Source organism: Microchirus variegatus, assembly GCF_963457635.1.
Source record: "Microchirus variegatus genome assembly, chromosome: 12".
Lineage (NCBI taxonomy): Eukaryota > Metazoa > Chordata > Actinopteri > Pleuronectiformes > Soleidae > Microchirus > Microchirus variegatus.
Genome location: NC_139813.1, coordinates 435,885 through 453,823, shown reverse-complemented (window position 1 = coordinate 453,823; position 17,939 = coordinate 435,885). Strand labels below are relative to the sequence as shown.

Genomic DNA, 17,939 nt, shown 5'->3' with positions numbered 1-17,939 from the left:
ACATCCAGGGGTGCGGGCTCCAGCAACAGGATGGGTTCCAATATGGACGTGTTCATGTACAGACGCTCGCAAAGGGGAGTAAATTTGGCCACAGACGTAACGGCGAATGTATTGGAGACGCGCGACATCATATACCTACCCGTTGATAGACTCGCTGACAAAGCACATGCTGAGCAAGGGAAGCGGCTACTTGGGAAACTGAGAGAAGAAATGGCAATGGTCATAATCACAGAGTCCCCGAAAGGTAGTTCAGTGACTACGGGTGGTAAAAAGTCTGTAAACGGAGAGTACACGAGAGACGATTTGCTCTCGGCCTTGTTGCTTCTCTGTCACACCAGGGATGAGATACACAGCGGGGAAAGGTCTATCAGACTCGGCAGTGAGGTATATTACTAGTGGTTTGTGTGTGTGTGTGTGCGTGTGTGTGTGTGCGTCTGTGTGCGTCTTGTAAAGTGCTTGACTAGTCTGAAGTGTTACTTGACCCAATAAAGAATGCCCACGTATACACTAGACACAGACTCTCTCTCTCTCTTTTGTTTTTGTTTTTATTATGAGAGATTGGTTGTTGGTACGTACAACATGGATTCACTGTCACAGATATTCTGAAGTGTTACTTGACCCAATAAAGAATACCCAGGTATACACAAGACACAGACTCTCTCTCTCTCTTTTGTTTTTGTTTTTATTATGAGAGATTGGTTGTTGGTACGTACAACATGGAATCACTGTCACAGATTGGGCTAGTGGGAGTGTTCAATTCAGTGGTCTTCAAACACAACCCCTTTTGCGTTGCTTATCACACTGGTAGGGAATGCAGCCGCCTGGTCTGAACCATAATCCGCTGCCAGAGTCGTTGTAGAAGGCTAGGCCGTTGTTGCGCAGATATGCAACTTCATCTTTCTGGAAATGCTTGAGTTCTTCGGACCAAGAACAATCACCGCCATCCCTCACGTCTGAGTCTTTCTCGTCAGAAGGTCTTGTTACTTCTTGGATTTCCCGTTGTCTCATTATTGAGATGGTTCCCAGGGTCTGTTATACCCATGTTGTCTTGTGTCCGACCTGAGCTGGCCCACATCCATTCCGGTGCGTTGTCTTGTGTCCGACCTGAGCCAGTGCGCATCCGTTCTGGTAACAGACCTTCTCACCGCAGTGCTCGTTCGCTGGTTCCCTTGGCGCAGCTCAGCACGCGGTAGTGCTTCGGGCATACGCTCCCCGTCACGCCCAGCTCTTGCGTAGAGTTCAGAGCACTCCTCAACGAGCATGGGTTGATGCGTGGCATGTATCATGTCACAGGGGGCCGCTGTAGTGTGATACACGCGATCCAAACTCCTGGAGCGCACCTCCGCTTGGGCATTGCCAACTTGCTGCTGCAGCAGTGTGTGTCATTACCACTTGATGGTGAGTGTGTACTATGTTCTGTTTTTTCCTTGCAGATTTCACACACAACACACACACACACTCACCATTAAGTGGTAATGACACAGTTGTAGAATCTCCAACCCAATTTTTGTTTTTATTTAATTTATAAGGGACAACCGAACAGCCTTTCCCTGAGTACATTACCCAGTCTGTGTTTGGTGACTGTTTTCTGCTGTTTTCCGGGAAGCCATGTCGCACACCCCCGAAACAGAAAGGCCGAAGCTGAGAGAGTCCACGAGCTGCAGAGACAGACAGCTGTGGCATCCCGCAACATGGTACTTGACCAGAGGTGGCTCCGGCGAAGAGTGGTGCGTGTGGAACACACGGGCTGTGGCTCTCTTTTTGCGAAAAGGCGACTCACTGCGCACGTACCCGGTTGCCTCCAGCTTCGAAGGCACGACGACCTGTCTACCCGTGCTGGTACTCGAAGATTTCACTGTCCTCGGCATGGGGAGCTCAACCTGCACACTGGAGCGGGAGATATGTTTCCAGGAGCCGATCGGAGACCCGCAATCGGTGGCTACGCAGGTCAGTCTGAAGGACATGTGCATGGCAAAGGGTGTCCGGTGCGCTGCCTTCTTGGCGCATTACACGCATGACACTCAAGACGAGGAATTGCATCTGGGATCCCGCGTGTGCTCTCTCTTTGTCCAGACCGTTGACGAGATGCTCAGCAGGAAGTACGAGATCATGCACCACTTCCCTCTGTTCAACAGAGCACTCTGCCTGCACTACTCTGACAAGGCTAGCCCGGAACCGCCCAAACTGGCAGAGATGATAGCCAAGGGGGGGCTGCTGGACCGCAGTGTTCAGGATCATCAGTCTGTCCACGGTGTCTCTGTGGTGGGAATGGATCACGTCTCGTTTTCGCAGTGGAGGTACCCCGACTACGAAAGGAAGGTGCGGGGAGAAAAGCGAGGATGCGGCGAGGTGCAGTTCGCACTGGACCTTGGCGGCGAGGGAGCAGAGTCCCCCGAAAGGCAGTTGAGTGAACCGAGCGTCAGCGAGGTGCAGTTCGCATTGGACCTTGGCGGCGAGGGAGCCGAGTCCCCCCAAAGGCAGCCGAGTGAACCGGGCGTCAGCGAGCAGCCTGGGCCGGCTACCCTTTCGCCTTGTACCGAGGACGAAACCCTGTTCACTGTGACCACGGTCCAGACATTCAACAACCTACTGGGGACTCTGACGGACAGCCTGATAGCTTTCCCTAACGCATTCACGCTGCACCTAAGCAATGATCTGAAATTTGACGACTTGGTAAGCTACTGTCTAAAGCGCACCCGTGAATCCCTCGGGGTGCTGCAGTCTCATGAACAATGGGGCTCTGTCAACCCAGTGCTTCTCATGGAAGACCCCCGTGGACCCAGCAAGTGGTAAGACGGCGCGCCGGTATGTGGTCACGTCCAGAGGACACTTCAGCACCATCGAGTGTCCGCCACCATCGGCTAAATGAGACGCAAAACAATTTCCGTGCTACAACGAGGTATTTCTGCCTGGCCGGCCCGTCAGCAGACTGAACCTAGACGTGGACCTCAAGTGTTGTCAGAAATGCAGCCACGGGTCTAGTCCTGGTGATAGTGGAATCTCTGTTGAGATTAGTGAAAGTGACAATGGGCGAGCTGGAGCATGACCAGTATCTCAGAGAGCTGGCCCAAGTGGTGGGTAAGATCGCGGTGTATGTAAGGGGCTCCTCCGCCAAGTCGAAGCTGAGTCTGAGGATGCTGTGGTACCTGCCAGTAGAACTCTGCAGTTTCGAGGGGATAGACGCGTACAGATCTTTGCTTGACGAGATGGAGAAGGTCTCTTTGTACTACGTTCTACTCTCCTACCCGGCCGCCACCGGGGCGTGCGGACTGTGCACAGTGTCCGTGCCCGGGCAAGCGCCGGATCAAGCTCGGGTTGAAAGCGAAGCGCGGAGGCTGGCGTTGCTCTGGGGTGTCCCGGTGACTATCAGGGAGAACGGATTGGGATTCTTTTGTGTCCAGGCGAATGAGAGGTCCTCGACCTACCCTTGTCCTATACACAACAGAGTACACACCAAGTCCAAGCTGGGCGCTCTGGTCTTTGCTACGCAAACGAGACGAGAATGTTTTGTACCTTGACGTGTATGTGTGTATGTATGTATGTATGTACGCATGTATCTATGTATCTATGTTTGTCATGATCTGTCATGATCTGTCATGTTATTAAATGAAAAATATTGAAAGAAACCAAAGTCCGAGTGGTATGTCGTTCAGTCTGTTTTACTTGATACTTTTACTCATCACAGTGCCATAAACACAGAAACAGAATACATACACCGAGGTGAGATCACAGCAACAATAACAACAATCACATCAATCAAGTCTTCAGCAGCCTGTAGCAGAGCCTGGCTCGGTCCGTGGCTATCCCTTAAAAAATAACCGATCTGTTAATCCGCCGATGTCCTCCATCAGTGAAAACGGCGGCGATGTCTCTGCCTCCGCTGATATGTCTGCTACCGTCTCTGTGGATCGGCTCTGCGGTGAGCGTCGGGTTCGCGATACCGTGTTGGACACGAGCAGCTTCAACAAATGTTTTACTGACTTTGACCCATGCGCCTCCAAAGGCAGACCGTCGCATGCGCTGCTTGAGTGCAGGGACACAACAGATTTGGTTTGCGTTTACCGGTGTCCTCCAGGGCATCCCACTGTCACCTTTGGTTCCAGTCTCGGCCAGAGATGTGCCCGGATGTATCCAACAGGGTATTACCTGGGACTGTATCAAGGTAAGGAGCGTTGTCCGCAGCACAGAGTCTCTTGTCCCCAAGGCCAGAGTGTGATGCTACCCTGGCACGACAAGGTTTGCGGACGCCCCGAACATTTCAAGGTATCGCATCTCTTGTCCACCGTGCAGTCTGGCCCTCTCCACGCTACGATCAGGGAGCTGACTTTGCTCTGGGTGCGGGGCATTAGCATGTCAGAGGTTGAACAGCTGTGCAGAGACATCAAAAATCCTGACAGCGTGGACGACTGCGTATTCCGCTTAGAGGACACGCTAGGTGACATGTCTTTGCCAGCCGAATTCTTGTACACGAGGCTGAACGAACTTTTCCTATACGCCACAGCCAAGCGTCTGTACGATACGGTGGTCAGACCGTTTGTCACTGGTTACGTGGTGCCCACTGTATCTGTTGAGTTCCTGCAAACCGATCCGTGGTGGGTGGCAGATCGGGACAAGCTCGTCATACAGACTAGACTCACTGTCCCCGCTGGCACCTTGCACAGATATAAACGCAGCAGGCTGAGGTGGTATACGCTCAAGAAGGGGGTGGCTCATTTGGTGTTTTCAACCGAGAATACGGGCATCGCGTCTTTGAACCGGCAAGACAACATCACAGGAGGCAAGGACTGGACTAAAAGGGTTTCTGACGGTTTCTTCGTGTACGCGGTGGACATCTCCCTGGTCGTGTCAGACTTCCAGTGCGGTGCGTTTGACTCCTTGTACGTCGCTGTCGAGGTCAGCCTCAGGGATGGTGCGCGTGCGCCGTTGTTGTGCACAAGGGTCTGGACATCAAGTGCTTGTGGAAACCCGAGCTGAACCCAGCCTGCAATTGCACCAGGGCCCTTCTGGACTACATCAACCCCAATGGGCTGTGCTCACCGACCTGCATCTCAAGCCCGTTTGCGCATATGTCCAAAGGAGTAGAGGGCAGCAACAACGATTGGACACTGCACGTAACGCACGATGACCCAGACACCTCCGTAAGGGACCAGGGTAGGGTCCTGTATGGCTCTGCACCACCTAAAACCGAACGCTTCTGTCTGGTCACGAAGGACGTATTCGCATTTTCGCCCGGTCCCAGGCGAGACGCTCCGTCCAAGCCTCTAGATGTGATGCGATGCGATGTTGTACTTGTGGAATTTGACATCTGGAAAGCAAAGCCTGCCGGTGGTTTCAGTGAGGATGAGTTCCTGCCCAAAGCTGTGAGAGCCCTAACAGAGAGGGGCGCGGCGACCACGCACTGGTTGTACATTCCGCTGGCGGCAGAGGACACACTGAAAAATATAATTTCCCAAGGCTGGGCTGATGAGATTGGCGTGAAGCTCAGATTCCGGCATTCTTCCCGCCGATCAACACCAAACCAGGAAGAGCTTGCAGCCGCGCTTGACTGGATATTGGCCTTCTAGTCGAAGCAGAGCCGAGCTGTGAGAGTGGTGGTCATCGACGTCGACATTGACACCTTAAAGTCGGGAGACATTGCAGCGATCAAAAACGTGTACGGTTCCAGGTTCGAGTTGATCCCAGGGCTGTCGGCGGGGGAGGTCGCACGCATCATGCGGACCAGAGCCCACCAGCCGCCAGGGTACAATCACTTTAAATGCAGAAGCGGGGAGAGATGTTTCATGCTGAGGTCCATATATGACCAGTACGGGGATAGTGGTTTCCATACCCTCTGCCGACTACGTCCCCGACAGCTGTGAGTCGGTTCGCCTCATCAACAGACACGTCCGCGGGAACACAAGTTGGGACTGGGATGGTCAAAGTATACACTACTCTATGGGCAACCTCACTGAAATCATCCGGGACATGGCCAAGTGGGGAGTGCGCAGATACTCGCTGGGCCACCTTGACTACACCTTTGGCAACTCGGGCGGAGGACTGACCTTCATCGAGCTCTCGCGCGTAGTCAGTTCGGCAGCCACAGAATTACAGACCCTGCATTACCGCTACATCAGGAGCTCGAGCTTCGGAGACGGTGGACACTCTTACGCTCACGTGGATGCAGTGTACAAACTGGAGGGTGGTATCTTCTTCCAGAGCGTGACGGAGGGGCTGCCTCTGACCAAAAGCTTCGCCTCGGTTCCTGACATCCCCAACCTGAGACTGGGCCTGTCCTCGGACATGAACGTAGGCGCACCTTTGCACCTCAGCAAACTCATCATCTGAGACACAGTCAAGACTGTCAAGTCCATACCGCACGGGGCGCAGGTCGTCCAATTCAATCACAAGGGCATGGTGGCGTTCGCTGATCAGGATAGGAACATAATCTGCGTCCATTCACCGTCTACATTTGTGCGGAGCGAGGTTCTCAGGTTACCGCCCTTTGGCGTACGGAGCGAGAAGTATGGCGAGGAGACTGGCCGACAAGGTTGCGAGAGTTACATTAGCGGTGCCGTGCACCGCGCTAGGGTGTCTGTGACGTTGCCGATCTCCAGGCAACGCAGGGACTCTCTTCTCCAGTGTGTGCTGAACGCGAGTCTTTGGCTCAGCATAAATGCACTGACGACAGAGGAAAAGGACTGGCTTCGCAGCGACACTGCGGTGCACAACCGCAACGCCCTACCTTCTCGCCGAGGTTCGCGGGGTACGCTGGCGATGCACTTGATCTCAAAAACCGCAGAGTGCATCAGAGGCTCTGGTTCATGCATGGAGTTAGGAGACCACGCGGATAACGGGTGGCCCCCAGGAGGCACAGGCTACCTGATAGCAATCTCTAAACTAGCGGACTCGGATGATGGAATATTGCTGAGAATGATACTTCAAGTTCACCACAGTGCAAAAAGCGTTACGATCCCGTGTGACCTGGAACCGTTCTCTTTCGGCTCGACGGGGCCTCCCCTCCCTCAACCCACACCGGCGTACTACGCGCGCAGAGAAGAGTCTCTGACCTCAGCGGTGACAAAGTACGTGACGGACGTGGGACAGGTCATCGAGGGGACTGACAGTGGCTTTAACTGCGCGTGATTGAACATGATCATTAATTTGCAATCAAGTGACACTCCCAAAATCAGAGTTGTGTTTGTGAGCTGTGTGGACACCTTGTAATCGAATGTAATACAATGTCATATGTGTGTTTTCTGTTGTTTTTGCAAATAAATCGCTGAGTTAAAGCATAACCGTTCACTGTCTCATCTGGTTATTCTTACCACAGACGTGATGAGGTACACCTGCGACAATGTCTACCTGTGACCGAGTGGCCATTGTAGAGAGACTCTCTGAAGTGTCAGCAATAGGATCCTTAGCTGAGGGCTGACAAGCAACCCACAACATCCCGTGTAGTTTCACCCAACACCCCCCCACCACCACTTGGCCGATTCTAGCTACCCTTTTCTGACCTCAAGTTATTTGGTATGCATTTAAAAATAGTTCCACCAATGTAAGAAAGAGCCACACGTGTATAACAGCAATGGAGGTTTTATTACTTTGGTTCAGCAGAGAACCAGCAGGTGAAACCGGGGCATGGTGGAGAGGCCCTTGTGGTAGAAGTCTAGGCTGGATGTGTCAGCCCTGTCGGATACTCAGTACTATGATCCGAGGTCTGATTTTATTAAGGGTGAAGTGTAGTACTTAGGCTATGAGCTACTATTCACACTGAACACCGTGAGACGTTGAAATTAAACCAACCAATGAGGACGGTGATAGTGTAGGAAAGGCACATTCCATAACCGTAACTGCTCGGAAGCCCTCCAAGTCCAGGAGGAAGCGGCAAATGTCCACCATGGAGGCGTTCTGGGATGAGCAGGACCAGTCTAATCCTCCGGATTTCCACGTGTTCAAAGCTATCGTCGTCACCTCTTGGTTGCCAAGTTACTATCCAGAACCACACTTGATGTCAAGTTGCTACGCTTCAGCCGGTGGAAATGTATCGCTGTCTGCTGCTTGCTTGGAGTAATACAGGTCTGTGTGACGAATTCTGAGGAGGGGCTCTGTCTGGAAGATAGTCTGATGTCGCTCTGCCGAGAGCTGAAGACTGGCGAGTTCACACAGACGGAGCTGAGTGAAATCAAGGGGTTATTGACACAGGGCTGTGTGGTGTGCATCAGTTCCTTTGTCGACCTTGAAGTGCAGGAGTCTCTGCGTCTGATATTGTCTTTGTCGTGCTCAAAGTGTAAGACGATCCGTGACCAGTGACGAGTGTTCGCACCGTGACCAGTGAGGCAGTGGCTTCAGACAGTAATTCTGGGGAACTTTAGCTAAATGTTTGGTACCAAGAGTTGGTCCTTCCTTTGTTTTGAGACCTTTACGTTGCAGTATAACTGTTAGTTTGATTTTGTGTTTTTGTAAGTTTACAGGTGCTGACCTCATTTTGTTTTTTAATGTTATTTTTGTTAGCATGAGCTAAATACCTGTCGTTTATTTGTTTTCACTCTGTGTATTAGTTATTTGTCAGCCCCTGTACAGCCTCCTTTTGTTATATTTTCTTGTGCAAGTGCACTCTCATTGTTAATTAAAACTCTGACTTTACCCTAAGCCTGTCCAATTGTCATATTCCACCTCATTTCCTGTCCCAATTACATGTTACTGACCTCTAAAACTAGCCGGGTCGTAACATAAATGGGGGCTCGTCCGGGTTATGAAATGAAAATTGTACATTGGTAATTGTAATTTGTCAGTGTTTATTTAATTGGTGAGAGTTTGAGCTTGTTAGGGATTTAGCTGTCTGCTTCAGTGAGTGCTCCTGGCTACTGATTACCATGGCAGAAAAATTTAGTTTGGATAAATCTGTAGCACATCCTACTGTTGAACAGGTATATAGTGGTAGGAAGGATGATTTGGTAGCGATAGCTACTCATTTCAAAATTCCCTTTAGCAGGGCCATGCTTAGAAAAGAAATTAGGAAGCAAGTGATTGGTGGATTAGTGGAACAGGGTGTGATTATTCCGTTGGAGTCTGTGTCTCCTAGTGCCTTAGCCAAAGCCGAGGGTGACCAAAGTACTGAGACACCCTCAGATTCTGGGAAAGTCCACCCGGCAGGTGAGCGAGGAAAGACCCCATTTACTCTGCCGAGGTACGATCCTTCCCCGCAGAGCAGTACTGGCAACACCGAGGCACGGCTTAAAATCCATCTAGCATGGCTGCAACTGGAAGCTCGTGAACGGGAGATGCAATCTCAGCTCCAGCTCCAATTGGAAATAAGAAAAGCTGAACTTCAGGCTGAGACGGAGAGGACAGTGAGACTGAGACAACTCGAGCTTGAGGCTTCCAAAACGGGGCAGAGTGCTCCTAGAGACTCAGGTATGACACCACCTTCCACCAGTTCACCAGAAAAAGTGTTTGATATTAGTAAGCATGTGGCCTTAATACCTGTATTTCCAGATAATGAAGTAGACTCCTATTTCAACGTGTTTGAGAGGATAGCAGCTGCGCTACAATGGCCACCTGAAGTATGGGCACTTTTGCTCCAGTGTAAGATGCATGGAAAAGCTCAGGATGCTATGGCCGCACTCCCTGTTGAAGATAGCTTAGATTACGAAACTGTCAAGAAGGCTATTTTACGAGCACATGAACTTGTGCCGGAAGCGTACCGACAGAAGTTTCGAGGTCACAAGAAAACTTCTGCTCAAACCTATGTTGAGTTTGCCCGTGAGAAGGGAACCCTATTTGATAAATGGTGTACAACCTGTAAAGTTACTGATTTCAATGCATTGAGAGAGCTAATTCTGTTAGAAGACTTCAAGAAATGTTTGTCTGAGCGTATTGTTGTGTACTTGAATGAACAGAAAGTGAGTACACTATCTGCTGCCTCTGTGCTGGCTGATGAGTACGTGCTGACTCATAGATCTGCTTTTCCTCCAGTCTCTGCTGTTTCACGTCCCTCATCTCCCCCTAGATCCTGGGATTATTCCACGTGGGCCAAAAGAGGAAAGGGAATGTTACTACTGTCACCAGGTCGGCCATGTCATTGCAAATTGCTTGACACTAAAACGCAAAGAGCAGTCCTCACGCCCTTCTCAAGCAAAAGGGGTAGGACTGATTAAAGCAGATTGTGGTGTGAACATGGACTCATCTGATCAGAAAACTGATGACTGTTTTAAGCCATTCGTGTTTGATGCTTTTGTGTCACTGACTGGTGAGTCGGCTGATAAACACCTCATAAGGGCTTTGAGAGATACAGCTTGTTCTCAATCTGTCATTCTAGTGTCAGCTCTGCCTTTTTCTGATAACTCTGCTTGTCATTACAGTTTAATTCTTAGAGGAGTTGAAATGGGTTACATGCCACGGCCAGTGCACCGTGTCCATATTCAGTCCTCACTTGTTACTGGATTCTTCCCCATAGTGGTTTGTACTGAACTGCCAATCCCCGGTATCGTTCTTCTGATGGGGAATGATATCGCAGGAGGTAAGGTAACCCCCACACTAGAGGTCCTAGATCAACCCCAGTGTGATAGGATCCCGACACCAGGTCAGACACCCCCAAATTTGTTTCCAGCCTGCGCTGTAACTCGCGCTCGTTGACGGTGAAGTTTCGTTGTCTGACAGTTTATTCATGTCAATGTTTTCAGATGATAAAGAGGCTGATAGCTCCTTATTGCCTGTACAGGATGAGTCTGCTGAGCAAGTGCCCCCGACTGGCCCGGAACTGCCGTTAGCTGGAGGTGCGGCATTTCCAGTCAACAGAGCGCTCTTGAGCCAGATGCAGAAAGCAGACCCAACACTGCAAGAGTGCTTTGCCAAGGTGGTGAGTAACGACAGAGCAAGGGATGAACAAGTAGCATATATTATGGATGGTGGGATGCTGATACATAAATGGTCTTCTCTTGTAACTGGAGATTCGGATTGTGATTCTGTTTACCAGATAGTTGTCCCTGCCGGATGCCGCCCATATGTGATGTCAGTGGCTCATGAAAGTAAATGGGCGGGACATTTAGGCATAAACAAAACGTATCAAGCCATCCTCCGACATTTCTATTGGCCAGGTCTAAAGTCTGATATTTCTAAACACTGCCGTGCTTGCCATGTGTGTCAGGTTGTCGGGGAAACCTAACCAGAGTGTCACTCCTGCGCCATTACATCCCATTCCTGTGATAGCAGAACCATTTGAGCGTGTAATTATTGACTGTGTTGGCCCTTTACCTCGAACTAAAAGTGGAAATCAGTACCTGTTAACTATTATGTATGCTGCCACTCGTTACCCAGAGGCTATCCCTCTCCGTTCGATAACGGCTAGTGCCGTAGTGAAGGCTTTGCTGAAGTTTTTCTCTACTTTTGGGTGACCACGGGTGGTACAGACCGACCAGGGCTCTAATTTTAAGTCTGGTCTCTTCCGGCAGGTACTTAAGAGCTTGAGTGTGCATCACATCGTGTCCTCCGCATATCACCCCCAATCGCAAGGAGCGTTAGAGCGCTGGTATCAGACGCTAAAGTCGATGCTTAGAAAGTATTGTGTGGAGACTGAGAAACAGTGGGACGAGGGAGTTCCCTTTGTCTTGTTTGCTGCTCGTGACGCTGTGCAGGAGTCGATTGGCTTTAGCTCTGCAGAGCTTGTTTTTGGTCACACACCCCGTGGGCCGCTTAAGTCACTTCACGACCAATTCTTATCATGCGAGTCTGCGCCCAAGAAGCATGTGTTAGACTACGTCACCCAGTTTCGTGAGCGCCTTCAACGTGTTAACGCCCTTGCTAAAGCCACCCTTAGTGACACCCAATCGGTCATGAAGCGATATTACGATCGTTCTGCTGTATCGCGCCATTTTGAGGTTAGAGATAAAGTTTTGGTGTTGTTGCCCATCACCAGCTCTGTTTTTGCTGAAAAATTCTCCGGTCCGTATGTTATTAAAGAGCGTCTTAGTGACACTAACTATGTACTCTGTACCCCAGACAGAAGGCGTAAGACTAGAGTCTGTCACATAAACCTGTTAAAACGCTACCAGTCCTGTGAGGAAAATGTTGGCTCTGCTGTTCCTTCACTCGTCGTAGCCGAGCAGTCGGATGTTAAAGCTGCTGCTCCAATTGTGACAGAGTCTGTGGGTGCTCCCCATGGAGATGATCCACAGATGCGCATCCCTACACATCCGCCGGTCCACCTCCCAAATTCGGAGATACTTGCAAACCTGTCCTGCTGTTTGCAGCATTTAACCACTGCAAAACATGATCTGGAGGTTCTGATTGGCCAGTACCATTGCCTATTTGGCCCATTGCCCTATGTTCCAACCTGCACTTCTGTCTTGAAACATGATATAGAGGTAAAAGAATCGCGCCCTATAAAACAACATGCTTACCGTGCCAATCAGACTAAACCTCAGTTGATGAAACAGGAGGTAGAGTATCTCCTGAAAAATGGTTTGGCTTCCGCTAGTTCCAGTCCGTGGAGTTCGCCGTGTTTGTTAGAAGCTAAATCCGATTGGCTCTCCTAGGTTTATCACTGATTTCCGCAAAGTAAATGCAGTTACTGTGGGAGATTCGTATTCTCTTCCTCGTATGGAGGATTGTATTGATAACCTAGGCACTGCAAATTTCGTTAGCAAGTTAGACTTGCTGAAAGGTTATTGGCAGGTACCTTTAACGGACCGTGCCAAAGAGATTTCCGCATTTGTCACTGCTGATAATTTCTAATGTGATGGCTTTTGGGATGCGTAACGCTCCTGCTACGTTCCAAAGACTAATAGACACCGTGTTGTTGGGTTTGCCAAATTGCAATGCTTACCTTGATGATTTAATCATTTATGCCGATATATGGGAGAATCACATGCATGTATTGGAACAGGTTTTTGACCGTTTGGCCCATGCTACATTAACTCTAAATTTGGCCAAATGCGAGTTTGGAAAAGCTACCCTAACTTATCTTGGTCAGGATGTTGGACAGGGACAAGTGCGCCCTGTTGAAGCAAAGATTGGTGCCATTAAGGATTTCCCCGTTCCAACCTCACGAAAAAGCGCTGCGTCGGATCCTAGGAATGGTTGGCTATTATAGGAGTTACTGCCGCAACTTCTCCAGTATTGCTTTCCCGCTAACAAGCTTACTAAGCACTAAGGTCGACTACGTGTGGACCCCAGAATGTCAAGTAGTGTTCGATGGAGTAAAGACGTTATTAAATCATGCTCCTGTGCTTGCAGCCCCTGACTTTTCCACACCCTTTAAGCTTGAGGTAGATGCCAGTGCAGTGGGTGCTGGTGCGGTCCTGTTACAGAGAGGGGAGGATGGTATTGATCATCCTGTTGCTTATTTTTCCCGCAAGTTCAACCGACACCAGGCAAATTATTCCACCATTGAGAAGGAAACCCTTGCTCTGTTGTTAGCACTACAGCACTTTGAAGCCTATGTTGGCTCTACTTCTCTACCTGTTATAGTGTTCACCGATCATAATCCCCTTGTTTTTCTGTTCCACTTCAATCTCGACATCCGACATAAAAAGGGGTCTGAAAATTTGTTAGCTGATGCATTGTCTAGGCTGTAGAAGTTAGTTATGTATGTAACCTTGACATCAAGCCACAAGGGCTTGAAAATTAAGAGGGGGGGGGGGGGGGGTGTTACGGCGCGTTTGTGTGTCGTGTGTGTTTGCCATGAGTGACTCTGCCAGGGATGCAAATGCAGCTGTGGGATTCCCTGTTGAGGATTGGTCGATCTGGAGCTGAAGCCACCTACTTCCTGTTTCCTGGGTATTGGCATCTGATTGGTGTGGCTGAGTTTCGACCGAACCTACCAATGAGAACTCTTTAATCAACACCACCTGCACTACAAATAGCCTGTCTGCCCACAGTTCGGGGCGGCTGTGAACCTGTGATCAGTTCCCCTATTGTATATCTCTGTGTGGCTTGTTAGAGTATTTGAAATTCTCAGTATTTCTGACTGTTGCCTGTCTGAGTGGCTTCAGACAGTAATTCTGGGGAACTTTAGCTAATTGTTTGGTACCAAGAGTTGGTCATTCCTTTGTTTTGAGACCTTTAAGTTGCAGTACAACTGTTAGTTTGATTTTGTGTTTTTGTAAGCTTACAGGTGCTGACCTCCTTTTGTTCTTTAATGTTATTTTTGTTAGCATGAGCTAAATACCTGTCGTTTATTTGTTTTCACTCTGTGTATTAGTTATTTGTCAGCCCCTGTACAGCCTCCTTTTGTTATATTTTCTTGTGCAAGTGCACTCTCATTGTTAATTAAAACTCTGACTTTACCCTAAGCCTGTCCAATTGTCATATTCCACCTCATTTCCTGTCCCAATTACATGTTACTGACCTCTAAAACTAACCGGGTCGTAACAGTACAGGGCAGCTGAGAGTCGGGGGGAGTGCATCTGCGTGGTGGTCGAATCGTACCTCGGATTGTCTACCTTGTGGCAGTTCCCTCTTGACAACCCGCAGTGCACACGAGTCGACCCAGACGTCCCAAGGTCTCCTTACACTCCTCCTGAGTTACAATCCTCTGACCAACCAAGGTCTCCTTTCACACCGCCTGAGTTACAATCCTCAGACCAACCAAGGTCTCCTTGCCCACCACCTGAGTTATAATCCCCCCTCCTGAGTTACAATCCTCCAACCAACCAAGGTCTCCTTGCACTCAGCCTGTGTTATAATCCCCCCCCTCCTGAGTTTCAATCCTACAACCAACCAAGGTCTCCTTGCCCTCAGCCAGTGTTATAATCCCCCCCTCCTGAGTTACAATCCTCCAACCAACCAAGGTCTCCTTGCACTCAACCTGTGTTATAATCCCCCTCCTGAGTTACAATCCTCCAACCAAGGTCTCGCACTCAACCAGGGTCCCACACATTCATACTGGGGCATTATGGGTCACTTCCTGTGCATGTCTTAGACACTCATTTCATCTGTATCGTTCTGTCGTTAATAGACAACAGAGTTAAAGCCAGTCGTTGTGGCTGTCCGTGAGCATTTGACCATCGTTCAATACGTAAACCATAAACCAGCAGCTAGACGTGAACCATGAACATTAAGCCATGGCAAATGCTCAAGGATTAAGGGAGGGACAATGAGCTAGACAATGAGACTAGGCAACTTATGAAAGGTTTGCTAGGATACATTACTACACTTGGGACACCTGAGGGGACCAAAAGCACAGCTCTGACAACAATGAAAAGAGTTGTGTGCGAGCTACTTGAAAGACACAGATACACATACACAGGTACGTGTTACGGGTAATCGTACCAACTTCAAGCATGTTTCTAATCTGGTTGAAAACTTTATTTGTTTTTTGCAAGGCATGCTCAACAACCTGGCATTGGATGAGAGAGGGGACGATATGAGGTTCATACGTGCAGTGGCCAATTGCCTCTTTGCGGACGGTACCACCAACTGGGGCCGCGTAGCCAGCTTGGTTGCATTTGCGGCTGCAGTGTGTCAGTGCTTGAAGGAGAAGGGTCGAGAGAACTGTGTGGAGCATGTGGGAGAGGAGATCTCCACGTACCTGCTGACTGACCTGAGGAAGTGGCTGGTTGAAAACAACTCCTGGGTCAGTTCTACTACGTACCAAGAGGTCCAGCTCTTCTTGCTCTGAAGGGTTTAATTGTATTCATGTGCATTCTTACTTCTGTGCAGCAATTCTCACTCCATAGGCTTTAATCTAATGTGCGCGCATTCTCGATTCTTTCCAGCACGGCTTTGTGGAGTACTTTGGAGATGTGTACTCTGCGTCCACAGCATGGAACATACTCATGGCCTTTGCTGGATGCGCTGGAATTGCAACGCTTGCCTTACTGTCCATATTGTGAATGCACATTTGGCTGCTTATACACCTTCAACGTCAGGAGAACAAAGAACGATTGAAACACACTTGACGTTTGTGTTTATTGTACACCATGAATACCACGAACCTAGAGATAACAAGGAGGTCAAAATATGTGTATAGCAGTCTTTATTATGTCAATTACAGAAATACAGGGTTTACACAGCTTGCGGTACATTGACATCACACTCATCTACGATATCTACGATATCTACATATCCATGGGTGTAGGAAATACATAGGGTAGGCTGTCAAAGTCTTCATTCCACCACAACAACGGCTTTGGGCTCTCTGGGTCGGACCAATCAACCTCTGGGAACATCTGTATTTCACTCCGAAGGTGTGCAAATGTACAGTCAGCCGTGGTCCACCAATCAACCTCTGGAAACATCTGCACATCACTCTGCAGGTCTTCTAATGTAAAGTCCATGGTGGCCGCAGCCTGCACCTCCCCGGGGTTGTCCTCAGTGGTTGAGGACTCGAATGTCGGGTCAGTGTTGTTGGTACAGAGCAACTGAGAGTCAGGGGAGTGCATCTGCGCGGGAGGCGGATCAGATATCGGCTCGTCTACCTCTTCGATGTCCCTCCTGACAACCCGCAGTGCACATGAGGTGCCCCAGATGTTATCCAGAACATGTTTCCAGTGTGAATCCCAGTGCGGTGTAGTCACATAACCGCAAACCCATTCCATCAGAGCTCCAATACCCCTTAGGATGAGGAGTATCATACCCACTCTGTGATGTGAAATATTGAATCGCTTACTCAAGTCCTTTACGTGATACACCCCTGGGTTACTGCGCATATACTGATAGACAATTGCGCTGCGGCGTGTCTGTGCACTAAAACCTAATATGGGCAACTCACACTGACCCGTTTGGCAGGTGAACGCATCCCCATTTCTATGCAAGAGTCCAATACCTTCCAATGTTTGTAGTACCACCTTTAACCTCTTTTTGTCACCCAGACATGTGGATACAGACTTAAAAGTAAAGAGATGCACAGTCTCCATATGCTGTAGCAGATTCTTAACGAGTGTGATCCATTTACCGGCCCCGCGTGAAAGTGACATGGTAGCAATGGTGACATACAGTAGATGGGCAGACAGGTTAGTCTGACAGTGAGCACTTCAGGTCTATGCCTTTGACTTCGTTAGAATCCTCCAACCAAGGTCTCCTTACACTACTCCTGGGTTACAATCCTCCACCCAAAGTCTTCTTACACTCCGCATGAGTTACAATCCTCCGATGAGGACAGGGTGAGTACAACCTATGAGCCTGTCAGATCGGTTTCTAGAGGAAAAGCACAGCCAAAGCCACCGTCCCACTTGGCCGACCTTTATGTTGCTGACAGACTAATGACTTGTATAAATATCTGCACTGTGGTTGGATAAACTGTGGATGCCTTTGAGTTAGACTCAAAGTCGGACAACCAGCTATCCAGACCCCCACCGCACTCGTTGCATTCACTACCAGATACATTTGTGTCTACAGTGTGTAGCCTGATATCACAGCTTGGTTCACAAGAACACAATGGAGGCCTACATCAAGGGTGACATTATTGGTAAAGGCGCTTACGGAATCGTGTACAAAGTCAAGAGTGTGGAAACTGGAGATGAGTTTGCGTTGAAATTTCACAGGCTCGGCGTAGTGGATGCTACTGTGAGGGAACTGTCCTGTCTTGCCGCACTGAGGGGTCATCCATATGTGGTCCAGATGCTCGATTGTTTTGTTCATGATGGCGAAATTGCCATGCTCATGACCTACGTACCCTACAAATTGAAAGATGGAATACACACAGGATACGATCCGAGAGTCCTCACCGCTCAAGGCCAGGTGGTGCAGTTGACCCCGTTGAGTTTTGTGGCTCATTTTCTCTACAGGTGGCCAATGCTCTGTCTTACATGCACAGACTGAATATAGTGCACAGGGACTTAACGCCTTCCAATGTGCTGCTCACTGACAATCTCACCGTCCAAGTGGCTGACATGGGTCTCTCCAGACTAGCATCCGACTCGTTGAGCACAGGTGTGATGACGGAACCTTACAGGGCTCTGGAGTTGTTTGAAGTAGACAAGGGTAGAGCTGACCGTGCTGCGGAGTACACTTGTGCCATA

General features: G+C 49.4%; 1 protein-coding gene across 1 annotated transcript; it reads left to right on the top strand.

Annotated features, from left to right (window-relative positions):
* Positions 1-15,304: 15,304 nt before the first annotated feature.
* Positions 15,305-15,812, top strand: LOC310935211 (induced myeloid leukemia cell differentiation protein Mcl-1 homolog; the record flags this gene model as incomplete). Its single annotated transcript, XM_083899064.1, has 2 exons — positions 15,305-15,553; positions 15,696-15,812. 2 exons carry the CDS (start codon positions 15,305-15,307, stop codon positions 15,810-15,812), a joined length of 366 nt encoding a protein of 121 aa, XP_083755190.1.
* Positions 15,813-17,939: the final 2,127 nt, after the last annotated feature.